This window comes from Triplophysa rosa, linkage group LG6 (genome assembly GCF_024868665.1).
Source record: "Triplophysa rosa linkage group LG6, Trosa_1v2, whole genome shotgun sequence".
NCBI lineage: Eukaryota > Metazoa > Chordata > Actinopteri > Cypriniformes > Nemacheilidae > Triplophysa > Triplophysa rosa.
The window spans coordinates 12,060,273-12,083,356 of record NC_079895.1 but is presented as its reverse complement, the minus strand read 5'-3'; the positions used below and the strand labels follow the sequence as shown (position 1 = coordinate 12,083,356).

Sequence of the window (23,084 nt, the reverse complement as noted above, 5' to 3'; positions counted from 1 at the left end):
CATGGTATAATAGTGGCCTCTACAACACTATGAGGGAAAGAGACGCCATCAGTCCTGTTAGCCCATTTTCAGTTAAAAGACAAAAAGAAAGAGAATGTGTGTGTATGTGTGTGTGTGTGTGTGTAAGAGAGAGAGAGAGAGAGAGAGAGAGAGAGAGATGACCTGTGGAGAGTGTTTTGACCACTGACTGGATCAACAAATGATGAAAAAGAGTGATTGCATTACAGAAGGACAGAGGCAGAAAGGATATAGGAAAGATATGTCATTTCTAAACAAGTCTCGCTGGGCTTCAAATCTAATTTCAGTCTGATGGAATGTCCAGCAGTGCTGATTCTCTTCACATCACAAAGAGTGAAAATTTCTTTCGGCTTCGAGGTCAGTTATCGTCCTCTAATAGACTGACTGTGAATGTGAGCTGTGAGCTGATACACTTTGTTCATTTTTACAGTATGTCCAGAAGACCACACAACATGTTATTTAACTTTTCTTGAGAATAAATTATATAACTTAATTAATTATGACAAATACATGCATGTATTAAGATCTCACTCTCTGCCAATTCGATCTCAGACATAAAGTACAGGTGTAAATAGGATCTAAACATATGGGATTGGATCACTTATAGACCCCGATCAGATGTAGTCGAAAATGCACATGACGACATTGTATTTATAGTCTGAAAGTATAAATGTAAAATATATTACATATAAAAAATATTATTATTATGTGTTTGGCATAACAATGGGGGATCTCCACTTTTCTGTCAATCAACAAGTACATTAAAAGTTTTTTTTTGTTTAAGTAGCTAATTTTTACATAACATTTAAAAAAAATAGCTTGATCCAGGGGCAGTTCTATAGGGTGAGTGGATATCTGGGGCTAAGCCAAGAGACACTCATATGTGTCAGAATACATGGCTCGAAGAAGAGCGTGTACTGCGTCGTTCTCTATTTGAGCACGCTTGCCATGCGTCTATGTAAAATAACAAACTTGCACGTGGAAAAGACTCGAAATGTGAACGGCCCCTAAGTGATTCGTACAGGGCATGGTAATAAAAACATTTAGGGCTTTAGTAAAAACATTCGGGCCCACCCCTAGCACTGCCCCTGGCTTGATCTGAACATTTGGAAAAGCATAGGGTTACACTTTACAGACTTTACAAAAAATTATAGCATGATGTATCCAGTGACAGATACGATAAAAAAATGTTTAGTGTCTGCTAAATTAAATAAATGTATAATAAGTTTTAATACAGGTGATTGACTATATTTACTGTAAGCTTTCTGCTGGAATTATTCCGATTTTTGAGCCATTTATGAGATACTTTTTTGTGCTTTATAAACATGCAGTGACGCACTGATGTATCGACTGCATTAAAACACCAGGGACCTGATGTATAAATACTACGTATGCACAAAATGGGCATTGAAATGTGCGCATGCAATTTTCCATACACAGATCAGGATATATAAAAATAAACGTAGTGCAAATTTGTGCATACCCTACAGACACACTCAAAGTTTTATACATGGGTCCCACGAAACAAGATCATTGGGAGAGGTGGAAATACCATACGCAAACAGAGCATATATATATATATTAGCCAATTGTTTCTATTAACTTTGCTTTTGTCTGACACATTTACAGTACCTTCTCACCATCCCGCTCCACGTTTCTAGGAGATGTTTCTGTTTGTTCATAAGATGGGCCATAGGCTGACCATAAAACCAGCTCTATGCGAATGTGTGTGTGTGTTTACACGGAACAATGACAGGCAAGTAAATTGAGATAAGGAGGGTCCTGCTTATCAGGAAGACAAACCTCTTCTCCCTCACCCTTATCGTCCCTGCCTACCTGTGTGATCGCCTAAGCGTCCAGCAAAAGCACGCAGAACAGAATATGCATCTGCGGATCAGACCCGGCGTGCAGAGCGGAGCTGGTGTTTGCATTCTGTTCGCTCATCAAATCCAAAAGCACTCGTTTATCGTTAACACGTCGTGCGAAAGACGATTGCCTGGCTGGCTGTGAGCGTTCTCTCTGTTTGAGTCCAACTTCAAAGGATGCGATAAGAGTCGCTGAAGTGCTTTCGGTGGTTACGATGGTTGCCGTGGCAATGGAGGCAGAAATCTCATTGAGGATAATAGGTTTGAATATTATGGTGAACCGCAGGAAATTGGTTGGTTGCAATTTGGTGATTTGAAAAGCTTAAGGGTACCACAGGGGATTTTCTGTTTTGGGGATGAAAGTGTGTGGTTGTACAACTTAGTTTTGTGCTCCCTGCAGCTGACTGTTGATGCTCTCGTGCTGCAAATCTCCTCTCGGGGATCGACTAATCAGTGAATCAATCGAGCAGTAAATGAATCAGCCTGTCAGGCAAATTTATGTATGTATTGTACACTATCATTCAAAAGTTCAAAGTACTCATTCTATAAAAATATGCTTTATACAAGAATAATAGGAAATGCATCAATATTTTTAATTTTAGCATCTTCAATGTAGCCACCCTTTAACAAGAATTTGCAACAAAATTACTCCTGGCATTTAAAAGGACAGTTCACCCCCCAAAAAAAATCTGTCATCATTTACTCACCCTCGAGTTGTTTCAAATCTTTATAAATGTCTTTGTTCTGATGAACAAAAAGATATTTGGAAGAATGCTTGTAATCAAACAGTTCCACCATTGACTACCATAGTAGAAAAAATTACAGTCAAAAGTGCCTTAGATTTGATTAGGTTTGATTTCCTACATTCTTCAAAATATCTGCTTTTATCTTTCAAACAAAGAAATTTATAAAGCCATTTTTCCCTATGGTAGTCAATGATGGCCAAGAACTGTTTGGTTACTAGCATACTTCCAAATATCTTTCTCTGTGTTCATGAGAACAAAGAAACAAATTGAAGAACAACTTGATGGTGAATAAATAAAAACAGAATTTTCCTTTTTGGGTGAACTGTATCTTTAATTAACCTTTAATCTTTTTGAGAAATCCTGAGCCATTAAAAAAGGCATTTCAAACTTTTGCCATTAAAGAAATTATGTTGTGACAATTATATTTTCTTTAGATAACTATTTCCAAGGGAATCAGAGATAGCCCTAAAAATCAGAAACAGCCCTCAGATCTAAGTTTTTAAGATCATGAAAAAACAAGTCAAGTGGCCCTAAACATTTGAACGGTAGTGTATAAATGTGTCTTCCATCTATCCATCCATCCATCCATCCAGTAAAATCATATCTGCAGAGTTAGGGTTTGTTGATTTCATCTTTTGTTGTGGATGGTTTCATGGGGTGCGTTTATATTTGGCATTAAATGCGATCTCGGTGATCCGAACAAGCAGATCGGATCTTCAGACAATCAGGACACAGAGCGTTTACACTGGTCAACATCAAGTGGCTTCCACATCTGGATATCTGATCGGATCTCTATAGTTTTCCGCCCATTATTTTAATAAGCCTGCAATTTAAAAATAGACCCAGTGCGGGGATATTTCACACAACACGTATAACGGGGAGGATGAACATATTACAGATTTGATACACTGGAAAGTATCCGCCGCAGCCATGTTGAACTCGAGGCAGCGGTGGGAAGTAAACCGCGGTTAAAACGATGAATGATCTTATATGTGAAAGTATAAGCAGAGGACGTTTGTAAATTACACAAGCTTTTGTACTTGAGCTGTGGCGGGTTTCACTCGCGCACACACACACACACACACACACACACACACACACACACACACACACACACACACACACACACACACACACACACAGACACACACAGGCTTTGGTTGACTATCCCCGTGGGGACAGTCCATAGGTGTAATGTTTTTATACTGTACAAACTGTATATTCTATCCCCTATCCCTAACCCTATCCCTAAACCTAAAGATCATAGATTAAACACTTTTTGCATTTTTAGATTTGTAAAAAATATTGTTCTGTACAATTTATTAGCTTTTTTGCCCATGAGGACCTCAATTTTGTTGTCCCCATGTGTTGGTGTGTATTCAGGTTTAGGTCCCCACCGGGATATACAAACATGAACACACACACACACACACGCACACGCACGCATGTCTGGTTTACTATCTCCGCACACACACGCACACGCACGCACACACACGCACGCACACACACACACACACACACACACACACACGCACACACACTTGTTGGGTTTCCATGTTTTATGGGGACATTCCATAGACGCAATAGTTTTTATACTGTACAAACTGTATATCATATTCACTACCCCTAACCCAACCCCTAACCCTAACAATCACACACAACTGTCTGCTCTTTTAGATTTTCAAAAAAGTTAATTCTGTATGATTTATAAGCTTGTTTCCTCATGGGGACCAAAAAATGTCCCCATAACGACAAAGATGTGTGTGCGAGTAAACCCCGTTCGTGGCAGTCACAAATACTGTGATGATACAGCTGAAGTGGTCAAGTAAAACATCTCGTGTGATTTGACATACATCCTCTGTAGGTTGCAAATAATGATACATTGTAAAAAAGCATCCATGATAATTTCGTGGGAAAATGTACGACTGTGCAACGTTCGGGAGCAAGAGTAAACTTTCCGCTGCATTTGTCAGCTGCTCTGCAGTCTGACAGGTTTCGGACAGACGAGAGAATAATGATACCGGGCGGGGTTTTCTGTAAAATTGTACCGGTAAATGTAGATAAACTGTCTGGATTGCGTTTACATTACACTGAGATCTGATCACAATGCGTCCTCGACTACCTCTGGATCAGGACACGCTGATCGGATGACATTCCGATCAGAAGCGCATTTACACTTGTCTTTTCAATGTGTATGTGGACAACATCCAGATACAGATCGCATGTTAATGCCAAATATAAACGCACCCCATGTAATTCATTAAGGTTGACAAACCCGAATTAGCGTCAGAATGCAGAGAAATTCCAAAAACTGTGAATCCATTAAAAGCCTTAATAGGCTTGAGGAACACTGACAGGTCCCCAAAATAGCCTGAGAAACATTAGAAGCTAAGTTATGTAAAAACATTAGTCCTGTATAAAAATTTGAACATCGATCCACATTTTAAAACAAGCAGCATGACCTACAACATGAAATTCTTCCATGGGTTTTCCCAAGATGTTGGAAGTGTAAAACAGATTACTTGGAGATGAAGGCACGACGTTAGTTAAGCTTATACGGCTGCAGGCCAGATCAATGGAGGACTGATTATGTTTAAGATCAGAGTTCCCAAGCATGCTTGGCTAGGCCTTGAGATAGAGCTTCAGTACAGACACAGACGTTTAATATAAGCTGTGTGCAGAATCGATTCCAGCGTGGGCCACATGCAGTGATGTTTCTCGGGGTTACAGAGCATGGCTGCACATTGCGAGGATGTCTTAGAAAAATAAAACATGTGTCAATTAACTTGTTCCATCTGTAGTTTCGGAAAGGTTTGTGTGGAAAAACAAACTTCTGCTGGAGATATTGTGAGCTGAAGGCAAGTGATATCACAGCGTGGAATTGTTGGAGGTTCTATGGTTACAAGATCTCAGTTAATCTCTCGCTCTCCGAACCCTTCTCGTATTTTCATCTTTCTCTGACTTATTCATGTGTGACTCGAGAGGAGGAAAAACGAATCTCTTGTTTCTCCTTTCCATCCTTGCACTTGATTTCCATCAGAGGACGCCTGCTGTTGGCACACGGGGGCCATGTTTATATTTATTCATATTTATTTATTGAAATGAGCTGCACTTTGCCTCTATAAAAGGGAATTCTCCAATACCAAGAGTGTGCGTATGCATTTCTCTGCACCTATTCTCATACGCTGCTGAGAAAATCTACCAAGCTGCTTTCTTGTTAAAAAACAGTGACTGGTTTACAGAATACATAAACATGCTCGTGAAAGCTACGGCACACAAGATTTCCTCCAAACTCTGGTAGACTGCAGTAATAGAACTAGGAGGATCGACAGGCACTGTGCAATACAGTATGTTATGGTAATTTGTATGTCACAACATAACAAATAATAGGATTCCTTTAATGTGCAGTGATACATTAATGTTAAGATACATCTTAATCTTTTAAGATGTAATTTGTCTCTCAACTATATGCAATTACATTATGGGCTGTCAACATGCATTATACTTATAATGGAGTGGTATTGTATTTGAGCATCATTAGATCAAAAGACAAAATGTAATGTTCACATACTCTTGCATATTTAAAGGGGTGGTGCAACGGTGTTTCATGCATTCTGACCTCTTTACAATGTTAAACGTGCTGTCTTCTCATGCTTGACATGGTCAACTTGTCAAAAAACGAGTTGGACATATGGCATAGTATTTCTGTGCTCGATACACTCCCCCCAGCGTTCGTACAGGTTTCAGAAAGTTTTTTTCGAACATGAAAATCTGTTTCGTAACAACTTATCTTAGTCCCTTATTGGACAAAAAAAAAAGCACGCCCACACATCAACCCGCCAGAGCGAGAAGAAAGAGCACGCCCACGCCTCAACCAGGGAGAGCGGGAGGAGCATGTGTACACATCAACCAGCTGGAGCAAGAGAGAAAGAGCTCTGCGTTCGCGAAGTTAAGCTGTGTTTGTGTGTTCACTGCATTTCGGTGAGGAATGTTATCTATGCTGGATTTGCAGATTGTTTCTAAACTGATAGATGGAGTGGTCCCAGCGCTAAAAGATGCCGGACATGATGGTAAGTGACACTGAGTCATATGTCTGTGTTTTGTTGCACCCCCCCCCCTTGCAGGTCGTATGTTTTCGGAAATAATCGTACAGCTGTATCTGTCTTTTATAAATGTGATGAAGCTAAACACGGATATTTTAAAGGTGCGGTAATATTCCGCGTACTCAAGATTAACATGAGATATGCAGAAACTGTCTGAGTTACGGCCACTTTAAATACCATGGCATATAAAAAGTAATTACTCCATACAGTGGTATTTTGGTCTCTCACACACTGTACCATCAAAACACCTTTTTACAGCATGCATGGAGGCAAAAACACAGCATTTTCTAAATAAAATAATTTTATGAAAAGGTCTGGCCTTACTATGTTTATAGCAACCATTTCATTTGCTACAATATAAGGCACTCCAGACCGATGCATGTCAAGCTTAAAAATGCAATTTTGCAATAAAACACAGTCTTTCCTTCCCTTTAGATATTCATTTGATAATCAGCAGTACAGTTCACTGACTAAACCACTTCTGTGCAGAAGTATATAAAAAGGCATATAAATGACCCAAAATGATGCATTTACCAATGAGAACCTTTAAAAGCCCTTTACAATAATGAACCACCAGGATCAAGCCACCGAGCTACTCGAGGAGGTGAGGGATTTTGGGTAAAGGATCTGTATTGGGCCACAAGTGGGCGACAGGGGATCTGAACGTCCTTCAGAAATGCATCCACGGTTACTCACCGCTAACATTAACGTCTGTCAGCAGGGATTCCGCCAAGAGGCTCTTGTGTAGGCGAAGTCTTGATTGACACTTGCAAGCTATTTTCTTGTCAGATTATCACTCTCGGGAGTGAGGTGTTGGTGTTGACTTACACATTTATTCATGAAAGAAGCCATAGACGTGCGGGAGCCCACGATTGTTTATGCGTTTCAGTGTGTCTAAATGTGTAACTGCATACAGGATAAAAGTGTTTCTTTGGGGTTTGAAATAATTTAAAATGATAACTTATTTATTTCTCAGTTTGGATGAGGGTTATTTTAGTTGTCTGTGACAGTACAGTAACACTGGCAGGTGTGATGTGGATTTCTGACAGATCTGTTTAGGCAACGCTGATCTAATCAACATGTTTGGATCTGTATGAATGCTTGTAATCCAAATTAAAAAGGTGCTACAGGTCCCGGTAAGCATATATCATACCATGAATATATAAATACAGTAAAGTCATGGTAATCTTTTTGAAGACAAACATGCCTATTTCTATGTAATAAAAGGGCACAGATTGTGATTTATTTACAAAAGCCTTCAGTGTATTTGCCTTTAAAATCCAGACATGAGCAGTTACTCATTCCGATGTTGATTCAAACCTGTACAACTTTCTTCTGTGGAACAAACAAGGAATTTTGCTTTTGCAAATAATGTCCATGAAAATGAAATGGTCTGTGTTCCATTGTAGAAAGAAATAGATTTGTGTTACATTTTTAATAGGGCTCCTCTGAAAAGACCTCAATAAAACACATTTAGATCGGCAGCCGCATTAAATATACCAGGAGACTTTCTCTATATCACATCATCACATTGTAGTATCTTTATTAGACTTACACATTATGAGATAGACATCCTATTGACTAGCGTTTCAGGTTTATTAGTGAAGTCGGCTGCATCAAGTCAATCCCTTTTATAGTTGTACTCACAGTTCTATAGCCTTGTTCCACATAATGACATATCCAGACAAGACGAAGGATTCAATGTTCACTATGTGCGTATTTCCACGCTCCGTCCCCACGTACAGCCATTTACTTTGAAACGGAAGATGACAGAATGTGATGCTGAAAGAGAGAGAAAACAGGAGGATCATGTTTGTGTAAGAGAGATTACACAAAGTATGTCAGCTTCACATTAAAGTCTGTATTTAATCACACTATAAAGAAACAGGAGAATAGTAATTACTTAACAAACATGCATCAGTTTTCAGTAAACTACATGACAGTGAGGATTTTTCATTAAATATTTGCAAAAACATTAGAAAACTATAATGAGGATTGCTGTACTTATATGCATCTGTCACATGAAGCTAAACAAAACATGAAGCTATAAACTGTTCAAAATTAAAAGTTTTTTTAAAGTTTAGAATTAGCACATCCTTCAACTTTCACACTAAAGGGCTGCACAATTCATTAATATGCGAATATGCGAAAAAAGACCACGCTATGACCTCGTTTTGATGTGGGAGAATGCTATACTGGAACCCTGTGTAAAACTGAGATATGGGTGGAAATACATAAGCAGCAGGTCGTGCATACAGTGAATTAATATCACATTTTGGATTTTTTTAAAAGGCTGCAAAGAAAAAAAAAGAATTTTTTTATTAAAAACATATGCTTTTAAACCAAATATGAATTAAGCGATTTCCAAATGCAGAATTAGTCTGTATGCGAGTAATGCTGTTTTCACACCAAATGCAAAGCATCACATTCCGCTCTTTATTATTCGCGGGAATAGTTACATATTTTCGAGCAATGACGCAAAAAACATCCCGCGATGGGGAGTGTCTTCACGCGTTTTGACGTGTCGAACAGTAGGTATCAATGAGCTCTACTGGTCGATTTGCGTCATTCACATCACCTGGTGCGAGATTACATCAATTTGCATCTTTGAATTTGTATGTAATTTACTCACGCATATCGCTAAATTTGCGTTTGGTGTGAATGCAGCATTTACATGAACAGCTGATACTCTCTTTTGTCCATTGCATAATACACTGTAAAAAAACTCATAGAATTTACTTAATTTTTTGTGTTATTTGCGCAAAAACCTGTGTGCAAAAACTTGTGCAAATAAACACAAAAAATTTAAGTAAATCCTATTAGTTGTTTTTTGTGTGTAAGAGCACCCGGATTCCACACTTGGTTTAACAGCCACAGAGAACAATATATGAACTACAGTTTGCACACTTACACTCTCCGTCCCCACGATCAGGCGGATCAGAGTACATTTACAATCATTCATTTGACAGACACTTTATTAATTTGTTCCAGGTTGACATTCATCTGCAAAAACTGTACTTAGCAGGCTACTTTACACAGCTAAAGGGCACACACTATTTTGTGCATAGGGAGTTTGATCCCTTTTTAGAGGACTTACAGCAGCAGAGCATAGACAAAACGTGACTTAATTTAAAACAATAAGAATTGCTAGTTCCCTTTCTGTCAGTCTCTCGACGTTGTATCGAGACAGAATGGTGTTTGAACTTGAGAACCATCATCTCTGATTGTACTTTTAAAAGGCCAATGAACTTGGCGAATGGCATGGCCCCCGCCTGCAGTGGCATATCAACTGCTTAGAGTTGCTGGCCGCTTGGCTTGCTCTGAAGAGGTTCCTTCCCCTCATTCAGGGCAAGCACGTGCTGCTCCGCTTTAACAGCACGGCTGCCGTGCCGTACATCAATCGCCAGGGTGGCATTCGCTCACGGCAGATGTCGCAACTCACCCGATGCCTCCTCCTCTGGAGTCAGCAGCTGGTGGAATCCCTGCGGGCCACTCATATCCCGGGCAACCTCAACCAGACAGCCGATGCACTCTCTCGGCAGGTCACGCTCACACTCCATCCCCGTGCTGTCCAGCTCATTTGGGAGCAGTTCGGGCAGGCACAGGTGGACTTGTTCGCCTCCCTGGACACCTCCCATTGCCCGCTTTGGTACTCCCTGACCGAGGCCCCCCTCTGCATGGACGCCTTTGCGCATAGCTGGCCGCGGGACAAGCGATAGTACGCCTGTGCAAGGTCAGGGAAGAGGAGAATCAAGTTCTGTTAGTTGCGTCCTATTGGCCCAACCAGACTTGGTTCTGAGAGCTGACGTTTCTGACAACGACTCCCCCCTGGCCGATTCTCCTGATGAAGGACCTTCTTTCTCAGGGGAAGGGCACGGTCTGGCACCCGACTCCCACGTGGTTCTGAGACCCCGGCCCGGCTACGTGCCCAAAGTTCCCACCACTCCCTTCAGGGACCAGGTGGTGAACTTGCAGGCGCCCCCCCTGGGGAGGAAGACCCAACCCCTACCGTGTTGTGTCCAGTGCGCCCTGCGCCTCTACTTGGACTGCACGCAGCGCTTCAGAAGTTCTGAGCAGCTCTTTGTCTGTTTTGGAGGACAGCAGAAGGGAAGAGCTGTCTCCAAACAGAGGTTGGCGCACTGGATTGTGGACACCATCACTCTGGCGTACCGGTCCCAAGATCTCCCCTGCCCACTGGCAGTGAGAGCTCACTCCACCCGGGGTGTAGCCTCCTCGTGGGCACTGGCTCAGGGTGCCTCTCTGGCAGACATCTGCAGAGCGGCGGGTTGGGCTACGCCCAACACCTTTGCGAGATTCTACTACCTTCATGTAGAGCTGATGTCAACCCGCGTCTTGCATTTGGTAAGACCGGCGGCCGGCTGGGCGTACGCCTGCGAAGCGCCTTCTCCCCTTCATCAGGTGAGTCAGTGCGCTATTCATCTTCCCTATTTCCCCCACCGGATGAAGTTCAAGCATCTGCAGTACTGCTCACTTTTGACTCGCCCAGGCCAGTCAGTGTTGCTCCGCTGCGTTTCTTATATGGACCCCGAGAGAGACCAACAGAAAAGGAACGTCTCGGTTACGAATGTAACCTCCATTCCCTGATGGAGGTCCTTCATGCCACAACGCTTCGCCGTCCACTGCAGCGACCGAGAATGCCTCTCAGGTTCCTCAGCCCAAAAGGTGAATGACTGGGCACGCCATCTTCCTTTTATACTCGTATGCGTATACTCATAATTTTGTGAATTTTGGTTAAAGACATCTATCTGTCACATGCATACTGGGGATTGATTCCCAGCTACATTTTCGGAAAAAAGGTCAAAAGCTGTCACTGGGGAGGTACAGTACTCTTTCAAAAAGTACACTTTTGCACCTAAAGAGTGCTTCAAAGGCACATATTGGTCCAAATGTATACGTATCTGAACCTAAATTGATTGAACCTGTTTTGATTAACTTTAAATTGTTTTTTTAAATATAATTTTAAAGGTTTTTAAATTCCATTTTATTGTTGTGATTATTTTTAGATGATTATTTTAATTATTTTTATATAAAGCACTTTGAATTACCATTGTGTATGAAATGTGCTAAATAAATAAACTTGCATTGCCTAAATGGTACATATTAGGACCTTTGTAAATGGTACCGTCCCAGTGACAGCTTTGGGACCTTTTTTCTGATCTCCTAAGTTCCTGTAGTTCAAGTGGTACAGCTTCTCATGAATTAAATATATCATGAAATAGCAAATACAAATATTCAATGAAATGTGCATATTTATTGTCACATTTAATCATTAATTTCATAATGTCATGTTCAATTTATTTATATATGTATGTTTTAAACATAACCCTTTTCTATTCTTGCATATGAATACAATATAAACAGTTGTTTTGGTAAACTGTGTATAAATGACACACAGTAAAATGAGACGTTCGAATCATGTCCACGTTAAAATAACAAGCACAACTGTCATGTGATGGCCCTATTATTAGGCAGAGACTAACTTTCAGTGATTAGCATCTCACTGTGCTTCTCAGCGCTTAGAAGAACACTTGTCACACTTTGTGTCTACTGTTGCCTGGTTTGGCTTTGCTTCGGGGCTTATGTCAGTCAAACACCAGCCCCTCTTGGGTCCACTTGTGTGTATTTTTGGGAAGCAGCAATTAATTAGAACACTATTACCTCAAGACAAACCAGAGCTAATGAGCCATGACTGAGACGTGACGAGACACAAAAAATGTGACGAGACGCAACATAAAACGGCAAAGGTGTGACATTGAGCGATTTCCCATGCCGGTGTGTTTGTTTTCATAGCGTGCTGCTGTCTCCAGTGTCATCAAAAGGTTAAAAGAAATTGCAAGATAGCACTTGGCTGATGCGCACTACGTTAATTACAAAATAATCACAAAATTAGGCAGACTATTAGTGCTGTGATTTATCACTGCTACTGTCACAATAGAAACTCCACAGGGAAGGCATCTAATAACACGCCACATATTAATATACATGTAAACAGTGTTTAGTTTTGAAATTGAGGTTGCTACATAAGATTTAACACTATAGATGTTTCAAAATATTGCTCTGTTTGAACTTTATCACATCCAACAGAGACAGATTTAGAGCAGTGAGAAACAATGAGAAAAAGGAATTGTTAATGTTGCAAGACACATTCAAATCTGCATCGACCATTTGAACCCCACAGCTAAACGTGGCATGCCACACAAAGCTGCTTGATAACATGAAGCATCCAGTAAATTATTAGGAAAATGATCAATAAAACTATCACATATCCAGGCTCTGTTTGAGACTTCATACTGAAATCCATCCAATGGCATCATCCATCATCCTTATAAGCAGGTTAACTAGAAAATAAAGACCAGCACACGGTAATTCACTTCTGTCCACACTCATTACAAAAGAAAATCTCTGTTTTCCTTCTCGCACGCCTCTGGGGTCGTCAGACAGTCGAGGTGATTGGAAATGAAGGTTGCGATGCGCTGGACAGACAGCTAAACTTGTCAGGGTTAGAATGCTAATAGAGCACCTGGCCATGCTAATCCACAGTTTAATATTTTTGACTGGCACACATGGAAAGTCCAGAATAGAAAATGACCATCACAGTGATATAAGGGCGTATATTTTGCGGGCGATGGTGCCAAGAGCTCTTTGGTTATTATTACAGGTAACTCAAGTTTGGGGTGTATTTAATTTAACTGACAATGACAGGGGAGTGTTTAAGCTATCTGCAAGAAAACATATTTTTTTTGCAGATCTTTATAGTGACAATGATACAATTCCACTTTAACATTTACACAACTGTAGCTGTAAAACTTTAGTAATCAAGGAGGCAACAGAGATGTGAATGTAAAATGTGTTTTTATACTAGTGGCTTGCCATAAAAAAGTTATTTTAACAAACTTTCTCATCTTGAAATTGTTGCTTTACTAAAATAGTATTCGCACAGGATGTGATGACAAAGCTTTGCGTATAGTTGTATAGCCTATAGTTGTATGGTGTATAATGATATAAGACCGTACCTGTCAGCATTTGAGACCCGTGATCGTGAACCGGACAGAAGATCACTGCGATCGCGGGTCTCAAATGTTACAAGAGTTTCCTTGATAAATAAACAAACGGGAGACCCCTGGCCAAAACGAAAGTGTTGGCAGACATGGATATGACCCAGCACCCGAAATTATATCAAAACACTCCAAAACAGCCTCGATTATTCGCAAACGGTGGATAAAACCTTGAAAAGTGTTCGTCAAAATATGCTAGGTCTTTTGTGGGGGAATTTTTACTTTACAAATTATAGACATGGCCGATTCGCACGCGATTAAGATCACAGACAACCTCTGCAATTATTACAAATGACCAGAGGTCCCCAGGTAATACTAATCCTGTGCGGATAGGGCTTATGACAGCAGTATTTGTATTGCACTTTTCATATAAAAAATGAATATTAGTAAATCAGAAAGTAAAGCTTTAAGATATATACTATAAAATATACTATTAGCAAAAATAAAGCAATGATAATGTGATCATAGTGATTGCTATTTACGTAAACTAGTAACAGTAGTGAGAAGAAGGACCTTATAGAAGACAGTTTACTCTAACATCCACTTTAACAAAAAGAATGCAATATGTACGTGGGTTGCGTTACAGAATGTATTAGACACATTTTGTGATGCGGCGTCTGAATGTCATAGGGCTAGGTGAGTCTGTACTGCGGTGAATTCGTCTTGTATTTCAGAGAAAGACAAGCATGCTGTGCATCTTGAATCAGAACTCTTATAGCCCCCCTGAGTCTGTCTCCTGACCCCGCTGATCTGAAAATCTCTGTCATCTGACACAGCCTCGCACAAATATACGCACCCAACTGTGTACGCGCACACGCACACATAGACAGGCACCTACTGATCTGAGACAACATTTCTCATTACATGCAGATTTGCATAATTTTAATAAATCCAAATATTAAACACTTCAGGGTCACAGCAAGCACATACGATGGGAGAAATCTGTGACAGTGTGAGAAAGCGTGACTTTATTTGTTTGTTCCAGACAGTCTGATGAGGTGCTGAACAACAATCATCAGTTATTACGGAGGGGAACAAAGCTCATTAGCCAAACCAAGCAAAGCACAAGGCTTTCAAACTATGTATCACAGATCACGCAATCTGTTATGCCGTGGTCAGACTTGACTTTGAGAAATCGAAATTCGTTCGGACGGTGCTTCGAAAATGGGTGGGAGCGATTCCTCCATCTTTTACATTTCTGTACCGAGAGGTCACGCTGTGACGTTTTGATATTCTATTGGTCTCACGCACTGTGTCGCACTGTGACGCGAATTTGCTGGTCAGAGTTCACCAAACTTTCACTTTGCTACGCAGTGAAATATCTTCAGACGGGCTTGCATTTCCGGTCTGACGCATTCGCATGTGTATGAATGGAAGTAAATGGAACGAAAAGTGTGACCGCGGATTTATTCCTAAATGTTCATGCTGTTGGATTTAGAGGAGTATGAATTTGAGTATTCAAATCTTTTCGCTGTGATCTTTTAGCTATGTTGCGCAATACAGTCTGTGACACTCATTCTGAGTTCTCAGTTTGATGCCGATTTGATGTCAAATACATTTCTAATAAAGCAAAAGGGTAACTCTTGATACTTTTACACCATTTTAGCAGATGTGTCTGAAAGAAGATAAACGGGAAAAGAAAATCACTTTTAGCACTTTTACTGTAAACATGTCTGTTGGAGAGATTGGACCTGACCATTTAGGCATGTGAGAGTCATTTGTTAAACATTTTATTTCCAACCTGTCCTCCAACCCAAACGACAAGAAATGTTGTTTGTTCCTTACCTCAAATATGACGCACTGGACTTTTCACAGAATTAGCACATCTACCGGCAGGAGAAAATGTTGTCTACCATTAAAGTAAAATTGTATATTGCGCTATAATTTTGGCACGTATTGGAGGGTGATAATTAATTTATAAACCATCAGGATTACCTTTATTTACATTACACATTATTCACACATTTTGAGCAAGCAACGTAACCCATTTATTTATAATACAACATAAAACACAGCATATAAAACATTAACACTTGTTTTTCAAAACGTACATATATTCCAAGTGTACCGAGGTCAAACGATTTTTATGAGAAAAAGACACTAAAATTGAGCACCATCCACAGTTAATCTTCAAAATCCTGTGAACTTCTGCGTTTAACACACATTTAAAATGACCGCCAGACGAAGTGATACATCAGCTGTGATTGTGAAATAGCATTGGCTCTTGTGTATCTCATGACCGATTGCATCATTTCGTCAGCTTTGAATGTGTCAACGAGATCTGACAGTGTGCGTTGCATTCACGAATATCTTCTTATGGCTTCAATTCAGAAGGTTTGCAACGCGAGTTCTTTTGTAATATACTGTTTTTGGTCAATGTTAGCAATAAATACCTGTGAGGGTGACTACTTTCACAGTTTAGGTTTAGGGTGCATGGGGTTAGAGCCTCCAATATATCTTTAAAACCATAATTAGCAGATCATGATTATTGGTAGTGATGTATAATTAAACCCTAGTATTTGGCAATAATAGTTTATATCCTTCTTCCACCCTATTTCATCACTTAAAGTGGGCAGAAAAAGGAATATCAAATATCTTAAGCCTCTTTATGATCATCAATTATTAGATTAGCATAGATCAGCATTTAGAGATAATTTGGCATCCTGACGTGCCTCCGTTTAGTAAAAGAAACCTGACTAATATATTGCTGTAAGTGACTTAAAAAAATAAAGCACTACATAAATGTAGAATTTGGTGCCTTTAAAGAAGTTGCACATATGAGATTTCCAACAGCTATGAAATGCATTTCTGTTGAGGGTAAACTTTTCTGATGCCTAGAGAAAAAAACATCTTTGAATCAGAAAAAGTTTATTCCTCTCTTTCATTTCTACAGCAATCAACAAAGTGATCAGAGGCCAAATTATGGCAAGGTCTTCTAACACATCAAGTTTTTATGTGAAGAAAAACACATACATACAAATTCTCTCTAGGTCACTCAAGGTCTCTCTGTTTGTTCAGAATATGTCAGGATTTCTGTTTAAAACTTCACTCAAGGTTGCTATACTTTTATACAATTTATAAAGGCCTATGCAGAGAATCTAACCAGCCCACATTTCACAGCTGTGAGTGTGAGCGACGGTTATTAGAAATGACCCTGACTCATTTAATCTCATTTAGTGAAATACAGCCACATCACACCTACTGTAGCACTTCAGTTTCTTTAGACTTTTGCAGTTTGAAAAGTTGTGCTGAAAAATATAAGTGTGCATTGTTTATATAAAATATAAAATATATTAATATTACTATAATACTATTTTATATACTTTAATATACTTGTTACGCCTGGCATTCAAGACCTCAGGAGATGGTCTGACAAATTCTCATTCTACATTTTTGAGCAAAAATATGACAAACTAAACTTGTCTGTAACTGCAAATAATGAGTAATCAACATCTGACCATATGTTGCTAAATTGTGTACATTTTCTAAAAGTTTAAGGGCCCTATCGTACACCCGGCGCAATGCGGTGCAAGGCTTTTTGCTAGTTTCAGCCTGACACAGTTCTCATTTTCCCGTCCCTCGCCGTGTTGTTTAAATAGCAAATGCATTTGCGCTCATTTGTGCGCCCATGGGCGTGTTGGTCTGAAAAAGAGGTGTTTTCAGGCGCATTGTTGGCGAGTTGCTATTTTGAGGAACTGAATATTTTTGTGTTAATTAAAGAGCGCGTTGGTAGAAAATGCGCCTCTGGGCGGGTCACAACGCGCTTTCACTTTACTTATTACACAGAGGGATCACAGCAGCACACAAACATGCCAAATATAAAAAATAAATGGATTACAATGTAAAAGATTATTATTGTATACATAAATATCCGGCTTGTCCTGTATAGTCTGCGCTATAGACTATAGTCTTTAACCTCACGCACGAGCAGATGCGTTTCCTCTCTAGAGAAGCGTCCAGTCTTTGCTCTTGCAAATTCTGCCGTGTAAATAGCAAGTCCGCCATGGTGCGAGCGCAACTGGCTCTTAAAGGGAATGAGAGATGAGACTCTGATTGGTTTACTGCACGTTATGCCCAAAAAACACCCATTGCTCATTAAGAGAGTCGGGACAACCCGTTTAGACCGTTTTCCCGTCGTTAAATTAGCAAAAGTGGATTCGGACATGCCCTGAGTGCACCTGCGCCATGCGCTTTAAACCATGCACTTAGATCGTGAAAATAGGGCCCTGTGTACACGCAACATAACCTTTGTGAGAGTCTGTTGATAAATTTCTTTTTTTAGGAGCCATAGTGTGCCAAAATAATTTATAATTTTTCTCTTGAAAAAAGCAAACGAGATTCCAAGTTTACAAACTAAGTTTTCTTTTTTCTGATTTTGTTATTATTTGGTCAAGCACACACTTTGAGGATGTTGCTGGTGATGTATAATCATAATGCTAAATGATTCCTAATCATATGATACTGTTTTTTTTATTTAACACACGCTGTGTGTATAACATTATTACTCAAAATTGATGAGAAGAGAGATGACTTGAGCGTTTGAAGATTTGACAAACATTGAGGCTAAGCTTTCCCCTGCATCTTGAGCTGTCTGTTTATTACATACTTATCGAGTTCGACACTCTTGCCTTACTGTACGTTCACACCGCCACCGTCGAGAGCATCAAAAATCGCTCTGGCCGCCCTGCCAACAACGCTGTAGAAAGATTCGTGGACAAACTGCCGGCCGCTGCTCGCATTGAAAATGAATGACTTCTAGCCACTCTGACGCTCTCGACGGCGGCGGTGTGAACGCACAGTTAACGCACAGTCAACAATTTCTCCACAAGTTAAAATATTACATTGATTTCTCACTTCGAATGCAATGTGAGAATAAAAAAATGTAATTCAAATCTTATTTCATGAAATCCTCTGGAGGTGTCAATAATTCTTACACTTGATCTGTTAGCCTTGTTGAATTTATGCAATGTAGTCAAGATACATATCTGAGCGATTTGCAAATTGGTTATATGTAAGCTACTCACCGCTCTCTGTTGAATTTTAGAGAGTGGAGGATAGCTGGCCGTCGCTGTCGCAGGTTCCAGAGATGCAGTGTGTCATCTGCACAGGCTGTGACCAGCGCCCCCTAGGAACACATACATCAAACAATCACTAAATCTAGAAAACTTGGGTCAATATTGCAAATGAACATGTCACGAAATTTTATTTGCGCTTTAATCAGTCTCATTGAAATGATTGGATTCTGCATGTGAGATGTCACCATTCAAGGATTAAATGTAACAAGGGATGGGGAATATGATATATACAATATACTGCATGTTCTATGGCACAAATGAAATTCTAAGAATTTTTACTTGTATAGAATTTATTCATATAGTTTCTAGGAAATGATAAACCTTAATGTATTCAGTCACATTGATCTTTTTCATTCTGTGCACAGTAACTATTCATTTAATGCATATTTCATGATATTAAACTCCACCCTGGATCGAAGATGCAATAGTTTGAATAAAAAAAATGTCACATGTGTAATTCAGAGCCATGTGTTACAGAGTTCAGAATGGACTATACAGCTAACAGAGACAGAAATAATTTAGACAGAAGAGAGAGCACAATGTGATGAAAGTGTGATTGTGATTTTTTCCTCTCCTGCCTTTCAATCAGGGCGACAAGTGTATTTCTGACCCATTTCATCTGAAGCCCTATATAATTTTCCCTATATCATTTCTGAATCCCTATATCTAATTACTTTCCACATATTAGACACTGGAGGGAATTCACTGTGGTGATCCTCACACAGAGACCAAAGGTGTTGTGATTATTAATTACGTCATCTAAAGTGTATCAGCTCGTGTGCAATGAACTTTTTCCAAATAAGGGAAATTCACAAAAGTATAAAATTGATATAAATTGATTATTAAATCACAATAAAATAATGCACAGTAAATTACAAAGTGGTGGTCACAACTAATTTATCTGTAGGATTTGTGAAATGGCCAGTAGATAATTGTTAGAGCATCTGACTGTATTATCAGAAAATCAAGAAAGAAATGTAATAAAATAAATATTAATAAGCTTCTAATGTTCTGCTGCAGCAGTGTTGTTTGCCTGGGCTGTTTGTGTTGCTCTTTAATGTGAACATGTTTTATCAAATCACTGTTTAATGATAATGGCCAACAGTTTATCTCAACCATAGTTTTGTCTCCGTCTTTACACTCTTTTCACTTCACCTCTCGCTCTCTCTCAGTGCATCGAATCTATCAGTCAGGTGACTGACAACTGAGTTTCTATGGAGATGGTGTTTAGGTAAACACAGTTTGCACCAGCACACCCGAGAGACAAAAGCTGCGAGAAACAGGTGGCGAGAGAAGGTTGAGTTTGCTGTTTTAAGAGGGAGGAAGGTTGTCACAAAATCAAATGTGAAAGAGAAACAAGGAGCAATCTCATTCTAGAAATTCTAATATCTGGTTAGTAAGAGACAGGCCCTTGTGATGGAATGTTATTTACATCAATATCTCACTGTTGTAATGTTGTAATGATTCAGGTAATGAAATCAATATGGATGCAAGCTAAACCCCTGATGTGTGATATCGGAATAATTCACCTCATGATAAAATGTAAAAGTATGTGTGCACTCTCATCTCTCTGAATTAGACATTTTTTGTGTGCGTGTTTTGTTTGAAGTTGAAAGGCAACATGAAATTGACCTTATTTAATTTATTTTTATGTATTTGTGGTATTATTGTACACGATTTATTAGTGCAAATTTATCCCAATATTTGTTTTTGTAATCATCATCAAAAAGGCTGAAATAATTTCCTGTTCGGCTGGTGTCACCTAGGCCACGGGGGCGGGGCAAGTAATTGTTAATCAATAGCCCCAGGAATCGTTTACCCCAGGAATTCATATTTTACATACTGGGGACCAGGATGATGTTTGGTATGAGGAGGCTGAAGGTCATACCATGTGTGTAATCAAAAGTCAAAGATGTAATTTAATGCTTGTTAACGAAATTAAAGCTTTGGCAATACTGGGAAATAGAACTGTAGAACGAAGCAAATGGTTCCTGGGTTCCGCCCGATTAGCACTTTCTTTTCATAAAAGCTAAAAAGTAAAGAAGGAATATGCCAAGATGGTTTTGAGGATGAACTTGACCTTCAGCCTCCTCATACCAAACATCATCCTGGTCCCCAGTATGTAAAATATGAATTCCCGGGGTAAACAATTTTCAACTCTCCTCAACAGACAGCTTACACTCGGGTCTGTTTTATTCTGATATGAAATCTACATTTCCCCACTCAATCAATTCCCGATGCATACAATAAAGGCCAGCCTTACATTTTTTTCTCATTAGAGAAGTAAAATGGGTTGTAAATGTCTTTCTATGATGACTTTTAAAGCCATTTGTAGGTGGACAGAGATAGAACATACTGTATAATAAAGACAGAAATAAATGGAGATGTAGAGTTGGAGAATTTGATAAGAACATCTTTTGTGTAAGAAAATGTTTCAAACATTTTCCAAAATGGATAACCTCAAGGGGTTAAATTGGGATTTGTAATGTGCTGGGGCTCTATGGGGGATTTTGAGGGGTGCTTATAATCTTATTAATTGACAAACTGTAAAATATAAATTGAGAGAGCACTTTCATATGAACAATAAAATGCTGATCAAACTCATTCTAGAAGCCAGCAGTTTACAAAGTTACATGTAAGAATAAAATCTTTCTGTAGGCCTGTGCCCTTTAATCCTTGTGTCAATATAAAATATCTTCAATTTATTAATGTTCACAGAATTGTATGTACTGTATGACCTGTGTATTTCCAGTACTTTTCTGTCAAAACTTCATACAACATTCACAATGATTGAGACGACCCATTAACTTGTGCATTGTTGCTGCCTCACACACCATGAACAAATCGCTTTAAATGCTTGAATTTGATTAACATAATTTGGATTAACATAATTTGGAAGTCAAGCCTTTCCTCGCAAGAAAGTAAGTGCATTATGACTTGAAACTTTAAAACAACAGAGCGCACCGGACGAGAAGCGGCGCCGTGCGTCATGTCTACAACTTGCAAATAGGCTGTGCGCTGCAGAAAGGAAGCACAAGCATGCATTCCAAACAGAATATACTGTATCTCCATTAGATTCTGTCTAAGCGGCCAATGCGTCCGTTACGGCCCCATACGTTAGCAGCCCACCGGGAAAACGCCCGGTACGCCAGATGGCCAGTCCGCCCCTGGGTCGTTTTTATTTTTTGGATACGTATAAATTTTGGACTCAATGTGCAATGGCCTTAAGTGTATGTGACCAGGTGGTGTTTACTAGCCTTTATTTCTTTTATTTTGCGAAAGCATATCTTCATTTAATAAAGGGAAGATTCCTTTAAGAGGGACGATGACGTCATCGCATGCGCGAGCAGCTCAGACAGAGAGTGGACGCGATAAGCGGAGAGGAGAAGAGGTGTGTTGGGAAGAGAATTCGGCCTGAGATTTTGGGTGTTTACGCGTAATTGCTTGGATGATTTGGTACGTGGATGATTTCGTACAACTTGATATTGTCCGCGTGAATAACTTGGTGAAAGTTTTGAGTTATTTTTCTGTGTTCCAAATGCTGGTGCAGGAACGTGTGAATGTGTGTGCGTTAGCACTAAGCTAACAAGTGCACCTTTGCATCTGAGGCCTGTTCTTGTGGCTTAACTACCAGATTGGCGTGTGTGAAGAGGGATGTTTATTTCAAAAGTGAGTAATGTTTACACTGACATTTAATGTGTACATAATGGTATTTTCTTTTTTTTTGTTTATTGGCAGTGTGAGTGTAAAACATTTTGTGTTTTATTCCTAGAGTTGCCACTACCGTATTGTTCTTGTTATTGTTGCATAAAGACGTTTTATTTGTCCACCACTGCCCACCCAAGAGATAACTGAAATTACTGTCATCCTTATTTGCCTTTGTAATAGGCTACTAATAGTTTTGAGCGGATTTTCCAAAGCTGGTCTCTTGAGTATTTGATTTTTCTTATTTCAACCAAAAATATAATACATTGATACATAATAAACAATTAAGGAATAAACAAAGATCCCAATCAGTGGTTGGTCCTGTGTGACAATTTACAGCGGCCACATGTATATCCTGACAAAAAAAGATAAATTGTTACTTAAACTTGAAATTCATACTGGGGCACGACGGAGTGCCGCTCCATAACACCAGCGCACACATGCGGGGTGCAGAGCGAGACCGGCCCAATTTAACCCCTGCTAACCTCAAATGTCA

The 23,084-nt window shown here is 39.5% G+C and overlaps 1 protein-coding gene across 1 annotated transcript in view; it reads right to left on the bottom strand.

The window, feature by feature from the left end:
* The window catches only part of stxbp5l (syntaxin binding protein 5L), a 154,479-nt gene that overhangs the window by 68,041 nt on the left and 63,354 nt on the right, over positions 1-23,084 (bottom strand). The window contains exons 4-5 of the mRNA XM_057335913.1: positions 18,833-18,933; positions 8,380-8,514 (exon numbers count right to left, since the gene is read on the bottom strand). Of these exons, the coding sequence (XP_057191896.1) occupies positions 8,380-8,514; positions 18,833-18,933 (236 nt within the window). The remainder of the gene's footprint in view (positions 1-8,379; positions 8,515-18,832; positions 18,934-23,084) is intronic.